Source organism: Doryrhamphus excisus, chromosome 21 (assembly GCF_030265055.1).
Source record: "Doryrhamphus excisus isolate RoL2022-K1 chromosome 21, RoL_Dexc_1.0, whole genome shotgun sequence".
Lineage (NCBI taxonomy): Eukaryota > Metazoa > Chordata > Actinopteri > Syngnathiformes > Syngnathidae > Doryrhamphus > Doryrhamphus excisus.
In genome coordinates, this window is record NC_080486.1 from 1,594,732 (window position 1) to 1,614,404 (window position 19,673).

Genomic DNA, 19,673 nt, shown 5'->3' on the forward strand with positions numbered 1-19,673 from the left:
TTTAAAATATAAAGTGAAGACGTAGCAGTAATATTTTGTTTTTATATTGTTACATTCCTTTGTGTTGTTTTTGATATCGAATCGATACAGAAATCCGCAGAATTGCCCAGCCCTAACTTCAAGAAGTCAGTTGACAAAGATCGTCTCTGCATGAAGACAACTTGCAGGCGAATTCCTCCAACCCTTTAAATATCGCTTATTGTCGTATTTCACAATCACCGAGTCGTGTGCAATCGTGTTGAAATAACCGAACCGAGCCTGTTTGGATGTGCTCTGTTTGAGTTTAACTGTGGAAATGTATTTATTACGTTTTGAAAGGGAAAGTGAGCGCTCTGTAGTAGACAAAGATTGTGTGTGCGTGCGCCTGTCACGTGGTGTGGAGCCAGCTTCCTTGTTGACAGACGTTTGACTGACTGGCGTCTTCTGCGAGCTGAGACGTCGGGGAGGATGGTGTGCAGTCATGGCGTTTTTGAAGACTAAAGAGCGAAAGAAAGAAAGGTAGATGTTTCTTCCGGTTCATGTCTGTCATGTTATCATTCCCGCCTCACTGCCGTGTCAGCGTGTTTGCTCCTCGACGGATTATTAGAGCAACGTCACAGTGGACCACCGAAGATGCTTTGCTGACATCGACCCCTAATGTGGAAGTAAAACGACATATGGGAAATGTAGTCTTTACACTGGCTGCGTTTACTGCATTGACATCATACACTTTGGATGTTGATGTTCACCTTGACCTTCCACTACAATAGATAGGCCTGCCATACCTTAAACATCCGAAATGAATCAAATACTTCATACTCCAATTGTTCCAAATACAAATATTAGTGCCTGCTAGCACCAATATATATGGTGCTAGCTAAAAGCCATGCAATGTGACGTCGATCTTTTAACCTGGCCATTTGTTATTCAAATCCCCTTTTCCATGGAAAATGAAGTGTAAATGACTTTTCAAAATGAGTCATTAAAGTCAAACCAGATAACTTAGCAGTTTGTTTTTTATACTTTTCTTTGAAACTGCTATGATACATGTATACAGTATAGATATTTAGTAAAAACCACACATGCCCTGTGTAAATATAGGTATTTCTCTATTTAGTTTTGTAAAAGGGTTATAACACACATGTACTGTATGTATAGCTATTTATATATTTTTATAAAAATAAAACATGTTGTAAAACATGTGCAAACAGTATTTATTTAGAAAAAAGGCTGTAAAAAACACTAATAAAACACATAAAATGGTTCTATATGTATGTGTATATACACATTATATATATTAGTAGTAAACGCTATTAATACTGTATATATGATCTGCATAGCTGCCATGGAATTTGTTGACTAGCTGAGTCATTTTGTGTCTAATTCTTTGCTGGCCTGCTTGTTTTCAAACTACTAATGAAAGTCTTACTACTTTATGTCCTTTTGTTGCTGTTCTCCTTGGTAGGTTTTCTCTCCTGCTGCTAGATCTGGAGGAATATTATTTTGAAGAGCACACGGCGTACCATGTGACCAGTATCTCCTCCACCTCAGCCAAGACCAGGTAAGTCGGACCATTTATTTACTGTACAGGTGGTCCTGGTGTTTGTGGTGGTGGCATTCCTGACAGACATCGGTAAGGTACGCACGTAGCCACTTGGATGGTGGAAAGTGGGCCACCTGCTTTTCTGTAGAAATAACATCATGAGTGTAATGTGGAGCCCAGTCACCATCGCATAGTTCATGCAAATCATGGCTCCTCGACATCCTTTTTGTCATTTAGCTTCTTGAAATACTCTGTCATTTTCTCTTCCAGAAAAATCCGAGGTTCATTCAAGGTGTGTTCCAGATCGGTCATTTTCGACCCAGATGATCTCACTGAGCCAATTTTAAAGGTGTGACCCCTCCCATACCTTTTTGTACATATATAAAATGTATAAAAGCTCAATGTGAGGTGTGATGAGTGTTCGGTGCTCCACTTGCAGATTCCACTGCGAGACTGCCAGCAGATCCAGTTTGAGGCCAAAGAGAGCAACCCATTCCATGAGTCAGTTTACCGTCTTTTTACTTCTCTACTTTGGTGTTTGTTTAGTTGGTCCAACTGGTTTAGTGGCTTCCGAAACACATGAATGAAATCCTCTTTGGGTGGGAATCGTTTCATCGTCAGCCAAAGGCAAATCTCCACTTTTCCTGTCTCGTATTCTTTTCTCTATTTCTGGTTTGCTCTGGTGTCTGTGTGACACATGGGTGGGTTTTAAGGAATGGGAACAAGAGGTAAGAAAGTCAGAGTTGGAAACTCCAACAGGATGATGAAAAGTTTGTCCATAAAAGTCCAAATCAAGAAGACTTATCGTTGACTGTATATTTGACACAAACAGTAGTGCCGATAGAGGCTGTGAATTAGCGATGATATTATTTGTGGATGAAAATATCTGCCGGTTGTGGAAGCCAGAAGTCGACTTGAAGCGATGTTAGCTAAATGCTAACTGGTCTGCACATTTTATTCATTGTCTTGTCTTCACAGACCGAAACCATCCTCTATTTCAATAGAGTGTCAACAGGTGAGGTTATTATTATGACCAATAATCTTACAACATAAGTATTTTTATCAATGTTGACCGTCCTTTCCGTCCCGTGTGGCAGGTTATTTACATCAAAGAGAACTGCATCATTTCACCGTACAGAAACCAAAGAGTAAGTCGTGCCCGTGTCATCGGACTCATGAAGCGTACTCGTCACATGACACGATTTTCTTGCTGTTCCGTCTTCTGTCTCTTCCAAAAGGGGGCGAAGACGGTGAACTTCCAGCTGGAGGTGTGGCGGAAGACTGAAGATGTGGTCCAAACTCTCCATCAGGTGCCGTTTCTAACGTGTATTGATTGACGCCAAAATAAAGTCGGAGGAGGAAGGATGCTACACCACAAAAATGCTTTCTCGCTTTGGGGACCTGACATATTTTATTTTTATTTATTTCAAAAGATTGTTTGTGAACTCAACATAAAGAAATCTCTTTGGGCTTTTTCCTAATTATGGAGTCGCCACTTTTTGACTCAGATCCTGATTTTGGTTCATATTCTGGATGTCTTTCCTGACCAATAACAATGGTGCTTACTAGGGGAGATTCGAACCAGCTGTGTTTGCTCTGAAGTCCAGAACACTAACCACTACACCACGGTGGCTCAAGTTAACACAACAAATATTCTTACTTTTAATATTACTTCGATAAAATGTTTTTTATTAATTTAATTTGAAATACTTTTGGTTTTCCAATATTAATCCAAAGAAATGTCTATTTTAAAATATTGATATTTCTGTAATAAATCATCCAATTTGTCCTTCATTAAATGAAGTCCATGTTTTTCAATACTTGATATAATTGTAAATGTGTTTGTGTATTTGTGTATTTTTCAGCTGCACAGAGCATCGTGTCTGGAAAAGCTCGGAGACCAGACGGCCATGGTGACTTGATGACACGCTGGTGTTTGTCTGAGCGCATCCACGCCTTTTTTATTCCCATCTATTTATTCCCGTCTCTTAGATTACCGCCAATCTCCAGTCTCGGCTGGCAAGGTCGTCTTTTGACAAGTTGTGGTAGGTGCAATGCCGTGTGGGTGCGTGGGCAAAGTGAGTGTGTGCGATGCTGCATTGTGCGTTTTGTGTGACCTCCAGCTTTCAGAGCGTGGCTGAGAAGCCTCACATGGAGTGTGCGGTGGCCATGGTCCTCCCCCTGGTGTCCAATCCCGGCCACGCGTGCATCACGGATGACAATCTCTACTTCCAGCCCCTGAATGGATACCCGGTGAGATGTCGGATGCGCTGATGTGGCTTTCCTGCGGTGATGGAGCTCATGAATCGGTTCTTCCTCGGCAGGAACCAGTCATTCAGATCAAACTGCAGCAAGTGAGGCGGATCTACAAGAGAAGACACGGACTCCGACCCCTGGTCTGGTCCCCGGGCGCAGTCTCGCATACAAATGGTATGTTCATGTGCATGAGCGTGCACGTGACTCTCCTGTCCCCCGTGCAGGGTCTCGAAGTGTTCTGCTCTGAGAACGACTTCTGCTCGGACATCTACCTGAAGTTCTACAACACGACGGACAGAGATGAAATGTATTACTACATCGCCACGTTCCTGGGTACGACTTCATCGCACGTCCTTTTTGCAAAGCCCGATTTTTATTGTTGGTGCCGCCGCCACAGACAACCACGTGACGGAGCACACGGCGGAGAGCTACATGCTGCAGTGGCAGCGCGGCCACCTCAGCAACTTCCAGTATCTCCTCCACCTCAACAACCTGGCCGACCGCAGCTGCAACGACCTCTCGCAGTACCCCGCCTTCCCCTGGGTCCTCGCCGACTACACGAGCGCGCAGCTGGGTGGGGACGGGCGCAACGTGCGGCTGCAGCGCCGCCTGCCGCACGCTCCCCTAATGTCCCGTCGCTCCTCTCTCTTGCAGATTTGAGCAACCCTGACACCTTCAGGGACCTGAGCAAACCCGTTGGGGCGTTAAACCAGGAGCGCTTGGACCAGCTTCTGGTGAGACCTGATGATGATGATGACCGTGATGATGATGATGATGATGATGACCATGATGATATCCAAAACATATTCGGGGGTGATTGACATCGTCATCATCCTGAGAGCACTTTCTAGTCATATTCAGAATAAATAATAAATCATATTTTTTTATATTATATATTTTATAAATAATATAAATTCATAAAATTGTTTGGTAATATTTATGTCATTTGTAATATTTTTATAATGTGCTTGCTTATTACTGAGCTGCACTGTGGACCTTAGATCTTATAAATAATAATGCATTTTTAAATCAATATTCAATACATGTTTTATTCAAGGAAAAATTTAAAAATATTATACAATAACAATATTTATTTATATATTATTATATTCAGCTGCAGTGCATCATCCTGAGAAGTATAAAAAATACAATGAAAATACAGATTTAAATAATGTCAATAAAATGAATATGCTAGATCAAAAAGCTATGAAAATATGTGTACATAAATAATAATAATTATTATTATTATTATAATACTGCCATTGCTTTGCAGTGCTTTGAAGCGGTGCAGCTATAGATACCATGTGCTGATATGAATATGTTGAATATGTTGACAGCATCGCTTCCGAGGAATGCCGGAGCCTCGCTTCCTGTACGGCAGCCACTACTCGTCTCCCGGCTACGTCCTGTTTTACCTGGTCAGGGTTGGTAGGTCACATGTCTGGAACACACGAGGACGCTCGGCAAACACCGCCTGTGCTCACTGTGTGTGTGTGTGTGTGTGTGTGTTCCCTCACAGCTCCAGAACACATGTTGTGTCTGCAGAACGGCCGCTTTGACCACGCAGACCGCATGTTTAACAGGTACCCTGAACGATACGTGCGGCAGGTGTCTACCCAAAATGATATCGACTAACATGCCGTCTTACAGTATTGGAGAAACGTGGAAAAACTGCTTAGAGGGAGCAACAGACTTCAAAGAGGTAAAGAGGAGTAAATGAGCTTATGTGTCGTATGCCCTTATATGGGCATCAGTGGCTGCTATGACTTCCCCTTTAAGTGTATGTGACGGATGTTATAATGATCATATTTCTATTTGATATGCATTTTATCAATCAGCTGATTCCAGAATTCTACGGAGATGATCCCAGCTTCTTGGGAAACCATCTCAACCTGGATCTGGGCCGACGGCAGAACGGGAGCTACGTGGGCGACGTCGCCCTCCCGCCCTGGGCCTCAGGTGAACGTCCCGCGAGGACACGTGAGACGCCGCTGGGAGATTTTCACACGCGTGTCCTCTCTCGCCTCCGCTCCAGACGCCAGAGATTTTCTTCAGAAGCACAAGATGGCGCTGGAGAGTCCGTACGTGTCGGAGCACCTCCACCAGTGGATCGACCTGGTGTTTGGCTTCAAGCAGAGAGGCGTTGAAGCGCTCGTGGCGAATAACGGTATTGTCAAACGCAATCGGAATCCAGACGGAGCGTAAAATAACACGTCTTCATCCTTCAGTCTTTCACCCGCTGACCTATGAAGGTGGCGTCGACTGTGACAGGTAGGAATCTAATCACCTCAAGCTTGGTGTGACGTGGCGTTTACGTGGCGTGATGTCACATCGTGTGTGTGTGACAAGTATCGAGGACCCGGACCAGAGGGTGGCCATGCTGACGCAGATACTGGAGTTTGGTCAGACGCCCACGCAGCTCTTCACCACTCCTCATCCTCAGAGGATCACGCCGAGGGTGCAGCAGAACCTCACCAGGAGCCCCAGCCTCACCTCGCCCATCAGTGACCTCACGCCAGGTGGGAAGACCCTCCGTGCCGGAATTGATCTCAATTTTAATTTGAATACGTTTGCAAAAGTTCCAAAAACACGTGCATGCTTATGGATGATGGTACAGTCCAACATAACTATTTCCAAAGCAGTGCCACAAAGCATGCTGGGAAGCAGGAAGTACTCCCAGCATGGCTACAATGTGATTAATACTGTATGTAATGTGATACTATTACTACAAAGTACGTGTTCAATACCGATGGACTATTTTGGGTGTCTGCGTTCCTCGCCAGGCTCTCTGAACGAGGACTCGTCCTTCGAAGATCTGACAGAAGAGAGCAGGAAGTTGGCGTGGTCCAACATGGGCCGCCTCACGCCGAGCGCCCGCCACAAGATCCATAAGGAGTACGTAAGCGTGCACGTTGGATTCACGTCACCAAAGTCTTTTAGGTGGCCCTAAGCCAATGTTGGTAGAACCACAACAAGACTAGAACTTCTAACGTTGGATGAATGAACGTGCAGGGCGGTGACGGCCGTCGCTGTGACTCGAGATGGAGCTTCTATCTTCACCACATCCCAAGGTAGCAACAACGGTCGTGGCTTTGGGACGTCTCCGTGTTGATGTTTCATGTTCTTAAACGTACCTGCTGCTGTTTCAGACTCCACGCTGAAGATGTTCTCCAAAGAACTGAAGGACTTCCAGAGGAGCGTATCTTTCTCCAACATGGTAGAAGAATGATACTGGCTTTCTTGGCGATATCAGCTGATACAGGCTTTTGGATTTTGTGGTATCTTCCAGGCCTTGTCATCGTGCTTGATGCTGGCAGACAGTGAGATCGTGGCGTGTTCGTCGTGGGACAATAACGTGTACGTTCATAAACGGCTTGACGTCGTTCAATCTCCTTCTGACTCCTGGTTGTCTTCCCCTGCAGGTATTTCTACTCCATCCCGTACGGGAGGCGTCAGGACACGCTGATGGGTCACGACGACGCCGTCAGCGAAGTGTGCTGGTCCAACGACAAGCTCTACACGGCGTCCTGGGACTCCACCGTCAAGGTGGAGAAGAACGGGAGCGTCCCTCCTTGGTGGACCAGAGCGCTGATTGTGCTTTTTCGGTTTCCAACGCAGGTGTGGCGGTGCGATCCCCGTACTCTGTGCGCTCACAAGAGGTCCCGCTTTGAGCTGCTGGCGGAACTGGAGCACGATTCCGGGGTGAGTCGTTCTTTCTCCAAATGTCCACCACTGGATCAGTGTGTCCGCACCCAACCATTAGCTGACATCGTAACGCCGCCCCATTTCAGGTGAACGCCATCGGACTGAGTCCCACGGGGCGTTTGCTGGTATCGGGATGCAAGGACGGGGCCGTCACCATCTGGGACACGAGCACCTACGGAACGCTGCAGCAGGTGGACTGCCACACGGGCACCGTGCACCGCCTGGCCTTCAGTCCTGGTGAGTCCCCGGTCCCGGTGAGTGCTGACCCGTCATTCCAGGAGGAACTCTCAGGATGAAGCTGAAATGCACTCGTTGTTTTTGAATGCCACACTGGCTTCCAAACTTTATTACTGAACGCTTTGCTTTGTAGATGGTCTCCATGTCCTCAGCATCGGCGCCGACTCCTGCATGAAAGTTACTGACGTGCAGACGGGAATGGTCATCTCATCTGTCAAAGCCGAGGAGGAGCTGAGGTAACGCGTATACCCCCCCCCCAGGGGTGAAAATGAAGATATGCTAAAACGTTTATGGTAATATATTTCAGGGATAAAACGCATCCCAGCTTTAAATATCAGATTATTGCAATCAAGAAATGTCCACAATATTTCAACTCTCTTTAATCATCTTTGACATCATTTTCCAAAAATTACAATTGAAAAAACAACATTTTTTTCGACTTTATGCTACTAAAATGACATTTTTCCTCATAATATTATTCTGCTGTACATTTTTTCCATTACATTACAACTTTTGTTTCTGAATATTTTGACTTTATTCTAGTAAAAGTATTGCTGAGTTGTCCATCTTTGCTGAATCTTATGTATCTAAACATTTTGAGTGTGTGTGTGTGTCAGGTGTTTCTGCTGGGATGGCAACTCTGTGTTGTGTGGGGGGCAGTCAGGTGACCTCCTGCTGTGGGACTTAATGAGTAACGCCATCACCTCCAGGATGTCGGCACATTCAGGTACTTGACACGCCTGACAAGCTGCCAAACGAGTGACGAGTCTAACGTGTGTGTGTGTGTGTGTGTGTGTTTTAGGTGCAGTCACGGCCATCTGGATGAACGAGCTGTGCGGCACGGCGGTCACGGGGGGAGAAGACAGACAGATCATCTACTGGAAGATGCACAACTAAACAGCAGACAATAAAGCAGCAGAGGAAATATCTGCAGCATCTTACAGTACTTCTACTTGTACACTGACTGTATAGTATTATATACTGTATATACAGTATATCTGCCTTGGTACCTTAACACCGTCCCCACCCGACATCCTCAGACTCGTGCTAAAGAAGAGGAGGACGGGATATATTTCCAGAGAGAAATGATGCAGTCATCAAACATGGCTGATGTCGGAAAGGTCATTGTTTCTCCAGGATATTCTGGGAAGACAAAAAACACGCCGTGTTACCCCTCGTCCGTCCTTCCGTCATCCACCCGACACGTCAGTGCCAGGACCAAATTATGGGATGTTACCTTGATAGGCCGCAGACTGGCGAACGCTCGGAGCAGCTTTGGTGTTTGTGGTTTTTGTCCAAAGAGAGCGAGACCTTTTGGCTTGTCCTCGTCTTTAGCGCCTGCGTTTTTGCCAGCAGGAGCTTTGGCCTTGGTCAGTTTCCTTTATACGCACGCACACACACACACACACACACACACATATAAATAAAATGCCACCCAAAATATTGTCTCAAGATTCTTGACATTGTCAGTCAATAAAAATGTCAACAAGCCCCGGAGGGTCGAGTTCCAGTATATTTTTACTTTACTGATGGCTTTTGTTTTCATCTTCACCTCAGCACATACGCAGTGTTGTTCAACAACGCATCTGTTGTCATGATGTCTGGCTTGTTTTCCTTCAAAAATAAACATCTGCCATTTGGACATACACTGCTTTTGGATTCTCTCATGACATGCAAAAAATGCTTGTGGGGGCCATGTTGAGTGTGCTTGAGGTTTCCCATGTTTTTGACCAGAAAAGTGCATTAGAAGCAAGTTGAAAAAAACAGAAAAAATCAAATCTATTTGAAACTAGGGCGGTAATCCGCGCCCTCCTGTGGACACCCGCCGTCATTACATGACGTGGAGAGCCGCTGTCCAGCCTTCGTTGCTGCTAACTTGCTTCTAATGCACTTTTATGGTCAAAAACGCAGAGGAAACCTCACACAAGCTCAACAGGTTATTTTCATACACTTTATAGCGGGACTACAAGCCCCTACAAGCGAGCCAGGGCTTCCAGGAGTCCAACCCTCATATTCATACAATTATAGCGTGCCAGGCGGGGCTTCCGGTCGTCCGTGCTTCATTTTCATTCACTTTGTGGACTTGTGGTGCAGCAACGGAGGCAAGACAGCGGCTCTCCACGTCGTGTAATGGCGGTCGGTGACCACAGGAGGGCGTGGAGTACCGCCCTAATTTCAAAAAGGGCCCCGCCCCTTTTGAGAGGCTCTCCATAAGGGGTTGGTATGTCGTTGCTTGTGTCTGTTTTCAACTTGCTTCTAATGCACTTTTCTGGTTGAAAACACAGGGGAAACCTCTCACACACTCAACAGGGGCCCCAAAGGCACCCATAAATGGCATTGAATTGCTGTGTTTGCATGCGGTGATTTTTGCCAAAAATCACAAGGGGTTAGTATGAAAAAACCTCTCACACACACACGCAAGATGGGCCCCAGAAGCACCCCAAAAACGGCATAAAGTGTCAGTGTTAGGGGTGGCGGACTTTTGCCAAAATTCATTTCATTCGTGCTTCATTTTCATTCACTTTGTGGACTTGTGGTGCAGCAACGAAGGCGAGACAGACGTCGTGTAATGGCGGCCGGTGACCACAGGAGGGCGCGCAGTACCCTCTCCATAGGGGGTTAGGTGTTAGGTGTTTTTCAACTTGCCAATATATTTCTGATTTTTTCCAAGTATATATTTGACTGAATGAAGGAATGGGATATTATTATATTATTATTGTAGGGATATTATTGTGTTTTGTTACCAGTTGCGCCAACTCACCGTTCAATGCCAGGTGTAGTTGTTGGCCTTTTTGCTATTTCACCATGTATTGTAATCATCATCCACTGTAGGTTTTACCTTTGCCTTTGCCTTGCTCAATTCTGTCGGTCAGTTGGCTCAATCATCACCACCGTTATAACGCCGTGTATGTCTACCAGCTGGTTAGCTCAACTGGTAGCACCGAGGTTTACGGTGCAGGGGATCAAGGTTCAATACCTGGTCAGGGCAAGTATAATTATTGGTCATTTTTCTACTCCTCCAGGGCCGGCACATTTCTCAATCATCACCACCGTTATAACATCATGCATGTCTACCAGCTGTTTAGCTCAACTGGTAGCATCGAGGTTTACGGTGCAGGGGATAAAGGTTCAATTCCTGGTCAGGGCAAGTATAATTATTGGTCATTTTTCTACTCCTCCAGGGCCGGCACATTTCTCAATCATCACCACCGTTATAACGTCATGCATGTCTACCAGCTGGTTAGCTCAACTGGTAGCACAGAGGTTTACGGTGCAGGGGATAAAGGTTCAATTCCTGGTCAGGGCAAGTATAATTATTGGTCATTTTTCTACTCCTCCAGGGCCGGCACATTTCTCAATCATCACCACCGTTATAACATCATGCATGTCTACCAGCTGGTTAGCTCAACTGGTAGCACCGAGGTTTACGGTGCAGGGGATCAAGGTTCAATACCTGGTCAGGGCAAGTATAATTATTGGTCATTTTTCTACTCCTCCAGGGCCGGCACATTTCTCAATCATCACCACCGTTATAACGTCATGCATGTCTACCAGCTGGTTAGCTCAACTGGTAGCACAGAGGTTTACAGTGCAGGGGATAAAGGTTCAATTCCTGGTCAGGGCAAGTATAATTATTGGTCATTTTTCTACTCCTCCAGGGCCGGCACATTTCTCAATCATCACCACCGTTATAACGTCATGCATGTCTACCAGCTGGTTAGCTCAACTGGTAGCACAGAGGTTTACGGTGCAGGGGATAAAGGTTCAATTCCTCGTCAGGGCAAGTATAATTATTGGTCATTTTTCTACTCCTCCAGGGCCGGCACATTTCTCAATCATCACCACCGTTATAACATCATGCATGTCTACCAGCTGGTTAGCTCAACTGGTAGCACCGAGGTTTACGGTGCAGGGGATCAAGGTTCAATACCTGGTCAGGGCAAGTATAATTATTGGTCATTTTTCTACTCCTCCAGGGCCGGCACATTTCTCAATCATCACCACCGTTATAACGTCATGCATGTCTACCAGCTGGTTAGCTCAACTGGTAGCACAGAGGTTTACAGTGCAGGGGATAAAGGTTCAATTCCTGGTCAGGGCAAGTATAATTATTGGTCATTTTTCTACTCCTCTAGGGCCGGCACATTTCTCAATCATCACCACCGTTATAACGTCATGCATGTCTACCAGCTGGTTAGCTCAACTGGTAGCACAGAGGTTTACGGTGCAGGGGATAAAGGTTCAATTCCTCGTCAGGGCAAGTATAATTATTGGTCATTTTTCTACTCCTCCAGGGCCGGCACATTTCTCAATCATCACCACCGTTATAACATCATGCATGTCTACCAGCTGGTTAGCTCAACTGGTAGCACCGAGGTTTACGGTGCAGGGGATCAAGGTTCAATACCTGGTCAGGGCAAGTATAATTATTGGTCATTTTTCTACTCCTCCAGGGCCGGCACATTTCTCAATCATCACCACCGTTATAACATCATGCATGTCTACCAGCTGGTTAGCTCAACTGGTAGCACCGAGGTTTATGGTGCAGGGGATAAAGGTTCAATTCCTCGTCAGGGCAAGTATAATTATTGGTCATTTTTCTACTCCTCCAGGGCCGGCACATTTCTCAATCATCACCACCGTTATAACGTCATGCATGTCTACCAGCTGGTTAGCTCAACTGGTAGCACCGAGGTTTACGGTGCAGGGGATAAAGGTTCAATTCCTGGTCAGGGCAAGTATAATTATTGGTCATTTTTCTACTCCTCCAGGGCCGGCACATTTCTCAATCATCACCACCGTTATAACATCATGCATGTCTACCAGCTGGTTAGCTCAACTGGTAGCACTGAGGTTTACGGTGCAGGGGATCGTGGTTCAATACCCGGTCAGGGCAACTGCAGTTGTTGCTTGTTTTAACATTTCTCCAGCACCTATCGTACTCATGACCTCCGTTATAACATCACGAACGTCTACCAGCTGGCTAACTCAACTGGTAGCACCGAGGGTTACGGTGCGGGGGATCGTGGTTCAATACCCGGTCAGGGCAACAGCAGTTGTTGCTCGTTTTAACATTTCTCCAGCACCTATCGTACTCATGACCTCCGTTATAACATGATGAATGTCTGCCAGCTGACTAGCTCCATAGGTAGCACCAAAGATTCATGGTGCTGGAGTACTGTGTTCAAATCCCGGTCAGACCTAAAAAAGTGATAGGGCGTTGCCTTCCCACTTGGCGATCAATGAGGCTCAATATATGTAAATGAGAGGGGTGTAACTTCCCCCCCTCAACTTGAAATTATGCGGCAATAAAGATCCTCCCTCTAGAGTGATCCCGCCTCCAGATTAAATAAAGCCACGCCTCATAGATCTGTCCATCTGGATCAAGTCAACATAAAATGAAAAGTAGGTGGAGTCAAATGGGCGTAATGTAACGTATAGTGGGGGATGGCCGGATGGGAGGTGGGGAGTTGGGGAGGTGGGGAGGCGGGGAGGTGGGGGTGGTAGGTCGTGAGGGTGGTCGCGCGCGGGGTGGTAGCGGGGCTTAGGAGGCTGGCTTTTAAAAAAAAAATTTTAAATCTTTAAATAAGATTTTTAAAAGGTAATTATTTGAACTACCAATGCTGGGATGTGAACCGGGGACTCCCACACCATGATCAGTGGTGCTATCCCCTGGGCCACAAGGCCGGCAAATATGCCTTATGATATAACGGAGGTCATGAGTACGATAGGTGCTGGAGAAATGTTAAAACGAGTAACTACTGCAGTTACCCGTACCGGGTATTGAACCTCGCTCCCCTGCACCATGAATCTGTGGTGCTACCAGTTGAGCTATCCATCCGGCAAACGCTGCAATGTTATAATGGAGGTCATGAGTAGGATACGTGCTGGAGAAATGTTAAAACTACTAATGGAGTTGCCCGTACCGGGTATTGAACCGCGCTCCCCTGCACCATGAATCTGTGGTGCTACCAGTTGAGCTATCCATCTGGCAAACACCATGATGTTATAACGGAGGTGATGACTACGGTTCCCCTGGCCTGTCCTAGCTGTGTGTGTGTATTGGGTGGTATCTGGGACTCACTTTCCCTTCCGGGCCAGCACCTTCTGAGACTCGGGGTAGTGGACCAGGATGTCGAACAAATCCTTCTTTTCCAAAACAAATAGATTAGCGAAGCCGTAGGCTTTGACGTTTGCTGTCCGTCTGTTCCCTCCATCTTTGGCAGACTGCAGCAGACTGAAGAAAAGCAAATGAAGATATATATATATACACATATATATATATACATACACACACACACACATATATATATATATATATATATATATACATACACACACATATATATATATATACACACACACAATAACATAGTCTTTGTTGAAGTAGTAAGTCATATGTGACCCAGGAAATGTATTCATCATTATTTATTTCATATACTATAACAAAGATGTCTGAACAAGAAAAAACTACAAATATTATGAAGCAAAATTAAGTGATTTTAGTGGCATTTAGTTGAAATATTACAGAAGAAAAAACATTTTTCTAAGTGGAAATATTGGCTTATGACCTATGAACACATTTTAAATATGAATTTGGCATCGAACATGTAACGACCCTCTGATGTACTCATTGCTGATCCTATCCATCCTGGTCACTCCCAGTGAGAACCTGATTCCCGTACAGCGTGCAATGCATTATTCATATTATGAAATTCTGTACACCGCTACGTGCTCCAAATGCACGTCTGATTGCGCCCTGACCTGATTTCTCCAAACACAGCGCCGGCCTTCAGCGTGACAAACACGATGCTGTTGTCAGGCCCCCCCACCACCTGCACGGCTCCGCTCTTGATGATGTACATCTCTTTGCCGATGTCGCCCTGTGGTGAAGACACGCGGGACGTCACGTTGGTCACGTGTAAAGTTGCTTCACGTGACACAACACTGCAAAGTGTGGACTCACTTTCTTGACCACAAAATCTCCCGGGAGGTAAATGATGGATTTGAGCCTCAGCAGCATATCCACCAACATCTGCTGGTCACAGCCCTGCAAGACGTACATGTATACGTAAGATGGGTGAAAAGAATAAGAATACATTTCATACGGCTTGTCCTGATTGGTTGCTGAGTCACCTGAAACAAAGCAATCTTCTGGAACGTGGCCAGGTTGATGTCAATGGCGATGGCGGTTCTCATCACCAAAGGCATCTTATCCAGCAGCTCCGACTCATCTAAAAGTAACCACATTCTCACATAATTGAACGAGGAAACTAAACCAAATGTGTTGCTTCACAAAATGATACTTCTCCATCACTGCCATCATGCTGTGATGTGATTCTTCTTTTTAATTTTGAGGATTTGGGGGTAAAAGTACTTACCCAGCATTCCCTGAGCAGCCCAGGTGTAGTTGTACCAGGTCCTGATTCTATTCTGGATATATCTGGGTATGTAGTAGGTGTTCATGTAGGCCACAGTGCCATCCATGGAGGCCCGGAAGTACGTCTGGCCCGCCGTGGCCGCTCCTATGACGTCTCTCATCTGAGGAGACAAGACACGTTTACGAGCAGAGAGCAGAAAGAAGGTTGGAATGGAGATGACCCTCGCCTGGCCGATGAGGCTGGAGAAGACGAAGACGCCGATGAAGAAGTTGACCAACTGGAAGGTGATTTCAAAGGTGGTGACAGGCTCTGGCAGCCCGCCGATGTTGATCAGGCTGCGCACCGCAAAGTAGTAGCAGCGTATGTACCTGTGGAGGACACACGCGTGATGTCATAAACATGTGATGGATCACAAATAACAGCCATATTTACACCCACCTTTGCACTCATATTACCCAATGTGGTAGACAAAAGAAAATGAATGAGACATAATATAAACTCACATGTTAGCATTGTTCTTACTTCCTGTTTGGTGCAGTACTTTTATACTATTGCGTCATTCATTCAACATCACTGACACCTAGAGACCAGTACCAATGATCCTGTCATTCTGATAAATTCAGTACCATTACAAATAGTTCTAATAACTCATAATGAAAAAAAAGGCCGATGATTACACATAATGTGTGGGTGAGCAAATCAAGCGCTTCTTTTTCCTCCTGCCTGTGATGTTAAGGGCCTCTCATAACTTCCCATTTCCAGTTTGAAACAGGATAGGGTGAAGTGGTGAGGTATTATTGTAATGCATAATAAATATATGCACCAAATGCAATATAATAGCAATATGTTTTATAGTGAGTGTAAAAACTGGGATGTAGATATTATATATTTATGGGTATCTGTGCATCACATTTTTAACTAAACTTGAAGTGTTTCATTCTTGTTTACTGCTTTCCCTTCCAGACTTCTGCAATGTCAGCTTTATTCCCTGCAGCAAAGCTTTGGAACAGAATCAGCACCGAGGACAGCTCCTGTCTATGCATCCCCCGGGACCACGGATAGCTCCAATATGTGTGCAAGTGTAAACAAGAAAAGCAAAGTCATGTACTTACGCCACCCCTTCTCCATCGTAGACCCACGTGCTGCTGCCGAGGCCCTGATGGACGGAGGCGACATAGAAGGCGCAGGCGTTGATGTGGAGGCTGTAGAGCAGGTAGCCTGTGGTGCGGGCCACTCTAGGGAAAAAAGAAAGAAAGCAATTAGGAAAGAACAAAAACAATGTGCAGTATGCTTGCATATCAATCAGAAGCAGCACAGCGTTGGAGAAGGCATGCCCTGAAAACTAAAGCTTGGCATTCCTCCAGCATCTCTTACCTCCAGATGTAAGCTTTGGCCATGATGCTCTCAAGCCGGTCACTGAATTCAAAGAAACTCTCAAACTATGACAGATAGGAAGGGAGACACAAATAAAAACTGCCATTTTGTGCTTTGAATTTTGTATAAATCATGCTGTTTGGTGGTTAAATACTGCCTATTAATAGTCCAAAATATACATATTTCAGCAAATATTATTATTTTTGCCTTTTTTTCCTTGCATAAAACTTGCTACATGAATTAAAATACAAATATAAGGCATTCAGAGGACACACTATATGATATGTAGTATTCTACACTGGTCACTAGGTGTCAGTAATGTTACTGTTACCCATGAATGGCGTAGCAACAGGCTTTGATTGCAGGTTTGAATAACAATCTCACATTAGGCACCGAAACACACACAAACACGCTGCCTCCACTGAGTCACAGGAGTGAAAAGGTGACTATAGGGGTGTTATGTCATCTCTAGAGGGCTCTAATAATGTTAAAAAAAATTTAGTAATCCATGAAAGCAGACCTTTTATGTTTGTGATTTAGGGAAAGTAAAATAATCTCACACATCCGCTTTGTCTTTGGAAATCAGTGATGTTGTGACGTATTAACCAACTAAGTTAATGACATAATAGAATTAGTTGCAGCACTAAATCTTGGGGAATGTTTGTTTGAAAAGCAAATCATAGGAAATATGGAGCGACTGTGCGGGAGTTTCTGAGGTGAAGAAGAGACTCGGAGAGCCGCCTACCCGGACGAAGCGGTTGAGTCTGAAGACGGAGGAGAATTCAAAGTACAGGCAGAGCAGGTCAAAGGGGAGGATGCTGATGATGTCCGTCTTTGCAGGATGGAAAAGAGGAATTCATTTCACAAACTAAGTCGTCAGTGCACTTTGTCGCGCTGAGATGTTACCTTAAAGCGAGTGGATTTCCTGTAGTGTTCCTTGGTCATGGCTCTGTTGGTCTGCAAGCAGGAGAAGCGGACATTGTAAAAAAGAAGTTGAAAGCGGATCCTCGCCGGCGTCGCCACTTACGACAATATCTCCCGCTCGGACAAACTGCAGTCGCGGCTGCCACACCACGATGTCGACAAAAGTCACCAAGTCACTCAGAACGTCAAGAAAGATCCAGTAGCGGTTGGCGCTTTCGTTATGGTACGGAAAGGCCAGGCGGGCCGAGCAGAACCAGACGTTGTAGTTGAAAGATATGGCCACCAAGGCCAACCAAGTGATGTAACGGCGATCTGACGAGACAAACTGGATGAGAGTTTGAAGGCGTGGCCGCGGTCCGTTGGGATCTCACCCACCAGTGAAAGGGTCGATGGTGCATCCCAGCATCACGTCCAGCTTGTCGTCCAGGGGCCGTAAGAGGGCGTCCAAGATGGTGAAGTTGATTTCCGGGAGCAGCTTTGCTTTCTTCCTGGCCTCCTCTGCCAGCCTTTCCTCCTCTGCTTTCTTCTCCGCTTCCAACCTTTTTTCCTCGTCTTTCTTCTTCTTCTCCTCTGCCTTTTTGGCTGCCTCCTCCGCCTTCTTCTTGTCTGCTTCCTCTTTGGCGATGCGCTCCTCTTCCTTCAGCCTGAGGTAGTCGTCCTTCCTCAGGATGGGCGCTGGGACGACCGAGAGGAGAAGCGGTAAGTGTGCGGACACGGCGGCCATATTGCTTATATGCTCATACTTACTGACGGGTGGGCTGATTTCTGGGGAGCTGGCATACGGATCGATGACTTTCTCCTTGAGCGTGTCAGTCCTCTCCCTTATGGTCTTGACCAAATCTCTCAGGAAGTCATCCGTGTTTCGGAAGTAGACAACAGGAGGTGGAGAAGGTGGTGGCGCATTCTCATCACTGAAAACAAAAGAAGAGAACGGTGCCGAATTCTATTTATTTTCAAATAAATCTTCAGCACGGTGCACCCATCTTGACGCAGCTCAGATATATCATTTGAATTGGGAGGAGTCACTGGGAGATTCAACTGGTGCAAAAACAGCACAAAAATACACGGATGTACTGGAGTTATACTGGCTGTTGTTTACAAACACACAAGGTCTTACCCGCCATCTCCCTCTGGATTGGCTGGAGCAGCAGGAGCAGCCGGACCAGCAGGAGCAGCGGCAGGAGCAGCAGGAGCAGCCGGAGCAGCGGCAGGAGCAGCGGCAGGAGCAGCAGGAGCAGGTGCTATGAAAACCCCCCAGCAGGACATTATGTGAAGCCTTAGAACAGCAGGTAAACCAACATCATTCATCTTTTTTCTTTACCTGGCTCCGGCTCTTCCTTCTTCAGTTCTTCCTGAGTCTTTTCTGCCTCTTTTTTGTTCTCTTCGTCTTTTTTTGGTTCATCTTTGCTTTTCTCCTCTTGCCTCGGTTGCGTTGTGTCTTCCTTCTTCTCAGGCGGCTGTTGATACAAGACGTGTTTGTGCTTGGGAAGTTGGGAAGCGGTGTGGTAAGGTGTGCCAGTAAGGTGCGCGGGGCTTACCATGGCAGGCGGAGCAGCTGCTGCAGGCTGAGGAGCGGCGTAGGCAAGCGGCGGTTCGGGAGCCCCCACCAGCTTCTTCAACTTTGCAAACATCGCGGTGCTGTCTGCCGGGCAGAAGGCAGCAAACTTCCCAGCGGATGTTGGTTACTTCCTTTCCTCTTTGGCTTTGCAGATGCACGGACGCTTACGAGAATCCTGGCCAGCTCCCGTGTCGTCTCGAGTCTCTCATCTAACCAACTGACGCAATTAATTCCTTTAACCCGAATAATTCCCTCGGAGTGCCCTCCCCCCACCAATCAGCCGTCACAACCACAAAGGTTACCTGCTCCTCATCGGGGGGGAAACTACACGGACCCGTTGAGTCAAACATCTCAGTAGAATCAGTAAGCTGACCATGACTTCATAGGAATCTGGGATCGGGTTCATCAAGGACAACTTAGTTGAAGTGCTGAGGCTATTTTGGTACAGTCCCAGTCTGGATAATGGGATTAAGGAATCTCTCTCTCTTATACTTGTTTAAATGTACTTCTCCACTACACAAGCACACACACATCAATGTAGAAGAATACGATAATACATTTCCACTTCTTCCATTTCTGAACGACAGCTAATAAACGTGACAGTCCATGCTTCTCAGCCGGGACCATATTACATTTGATGATATTTTCTAATGAAAAAATGATCACTTAAATACCAAAATCATTGCTGATGAACTGCATGTTTATATTTTTGTTG

General features: G+C 45.8%; 2 protein-coding genes across 4 annotated transcripts; one reads left to right on the forward strand and one right to left on the reverse strand.

Annotated features, from left to right (window-relative positions):
• Nucleotides 1–347: 347 nt before the first annotated feature.
• On the forward strand, nucleotides 348–9,368 carry nsmaf (neutral sphingomyelinase (N-SMase) activation associated factor). Its single transcript, XM_058059505.1, has 31 exons — nucleotides 348–498; nucleotides 1,445–1,540; nucleotides 1,793–1,871; nucleotides 1,962–2,023; nucleotides 2,501–2,537; nucleotides 2,620–2,670; nucleotides 2,761–2,832; nucleotides 3,388–3,435; nucleotides 3,515–3,567; nucleotides 3,646–3,775; nucleotides 3,847–3,918; nucleotides 4,003–4,111; nucleotides 4,176–4,352; nucleotides 4,433–4,512; nucleotides 5,116–5,206; nucleotides 5,298–5,361; nucleotides 5,429–5,480; nucleotides 5,617–5,737; nucleotides 5,814–5,945; nucleotides 6,007–6,049; nucleotides 6,128–6,297; nucleotides 6,562–6,673; nucleotides 6,791–6,849; nucleotides 6,928–6,995; nucleotides 7,068–7,135; nucleotides 7,201–7,324; nucleotides 7,397–7,480; nucleotides 7,570–7,720; nucleotides 7,854–7,956; nucleotides 8,338–8,447; nucleotides 8,523–9,368. Exons 1-31 carry the CDS (start codon nucleotides 461–463, stop codon nucleotides 8,615–8,617), a joined length of 2,751 nt encoding a protein of 916 aa, XP_057915488.1. The 5' UTR covers nucleotides 348–460; the 3' UTR covers nucleotides 8,618–9,368.
• LOC131108516 (cyclic nucleotide-gated cation channel beta-3-like) lies at nucleotides 8,091–19,541 on the reverse strand. 3 transcript variants are annotated; one of them, XM_058059508.1, is made up of 17 exons: nucleotides 18,939–19,540; nucleotides 18,722–18,857; nucleotides 18,518–18,641; nucleotides 18,148–18,311; nucleotides 17,776–18,075; nucleotides 17,504–17,712; nucleotides 17,383–17,433; nucleotides 17,222–17,308; nucleotides 16,477–16,541; nucleotides 16,215–16,337; nucleotides 15,329–15,470; nucleotides 15,103–15,262; nucleotides 14,858–14,955; nucleotides 14,688–14,771; nucleotides 14,486–14,604; nucleotides 13,806–13,958; nucleotides 8,091–9,099 (listed from the first exon to the last, which is right to left on the reverse strand). In XM_058059508.1, the coding sequence occupies exons 1-17, from the start codon at nucleotides 19,029–19,031 to the stop codon at nucleotides 8,889–8,891; spliced, it is 2,319 nt and encodes a 772-aa protein (XP_057915491.1). In that variant the 5' UTR covers nucleotides 19,032–19,540; the 3' UTR covers nucleotides 8,091–8,888. The 3 variants fall into 3 exon arrangements, with proteins under 3 accessions (XP_057915491.1, XP_057915490.1, XP_057915489.1); XM_058059507.1 differs by having other exon boundaries at nucleotides 8,091–8,863; nucleotides 8,958–9,099; nucleotides 15,103–15,470; nucleotides 18,939–19,537; XM_058059506.1 differs by having other exon boundaries at nucleotides 15,103–15,470; nucleotides 18,939–19,541.
• Nucleotides 19,542–19,673: the final 132 nt, after the last annotated feature.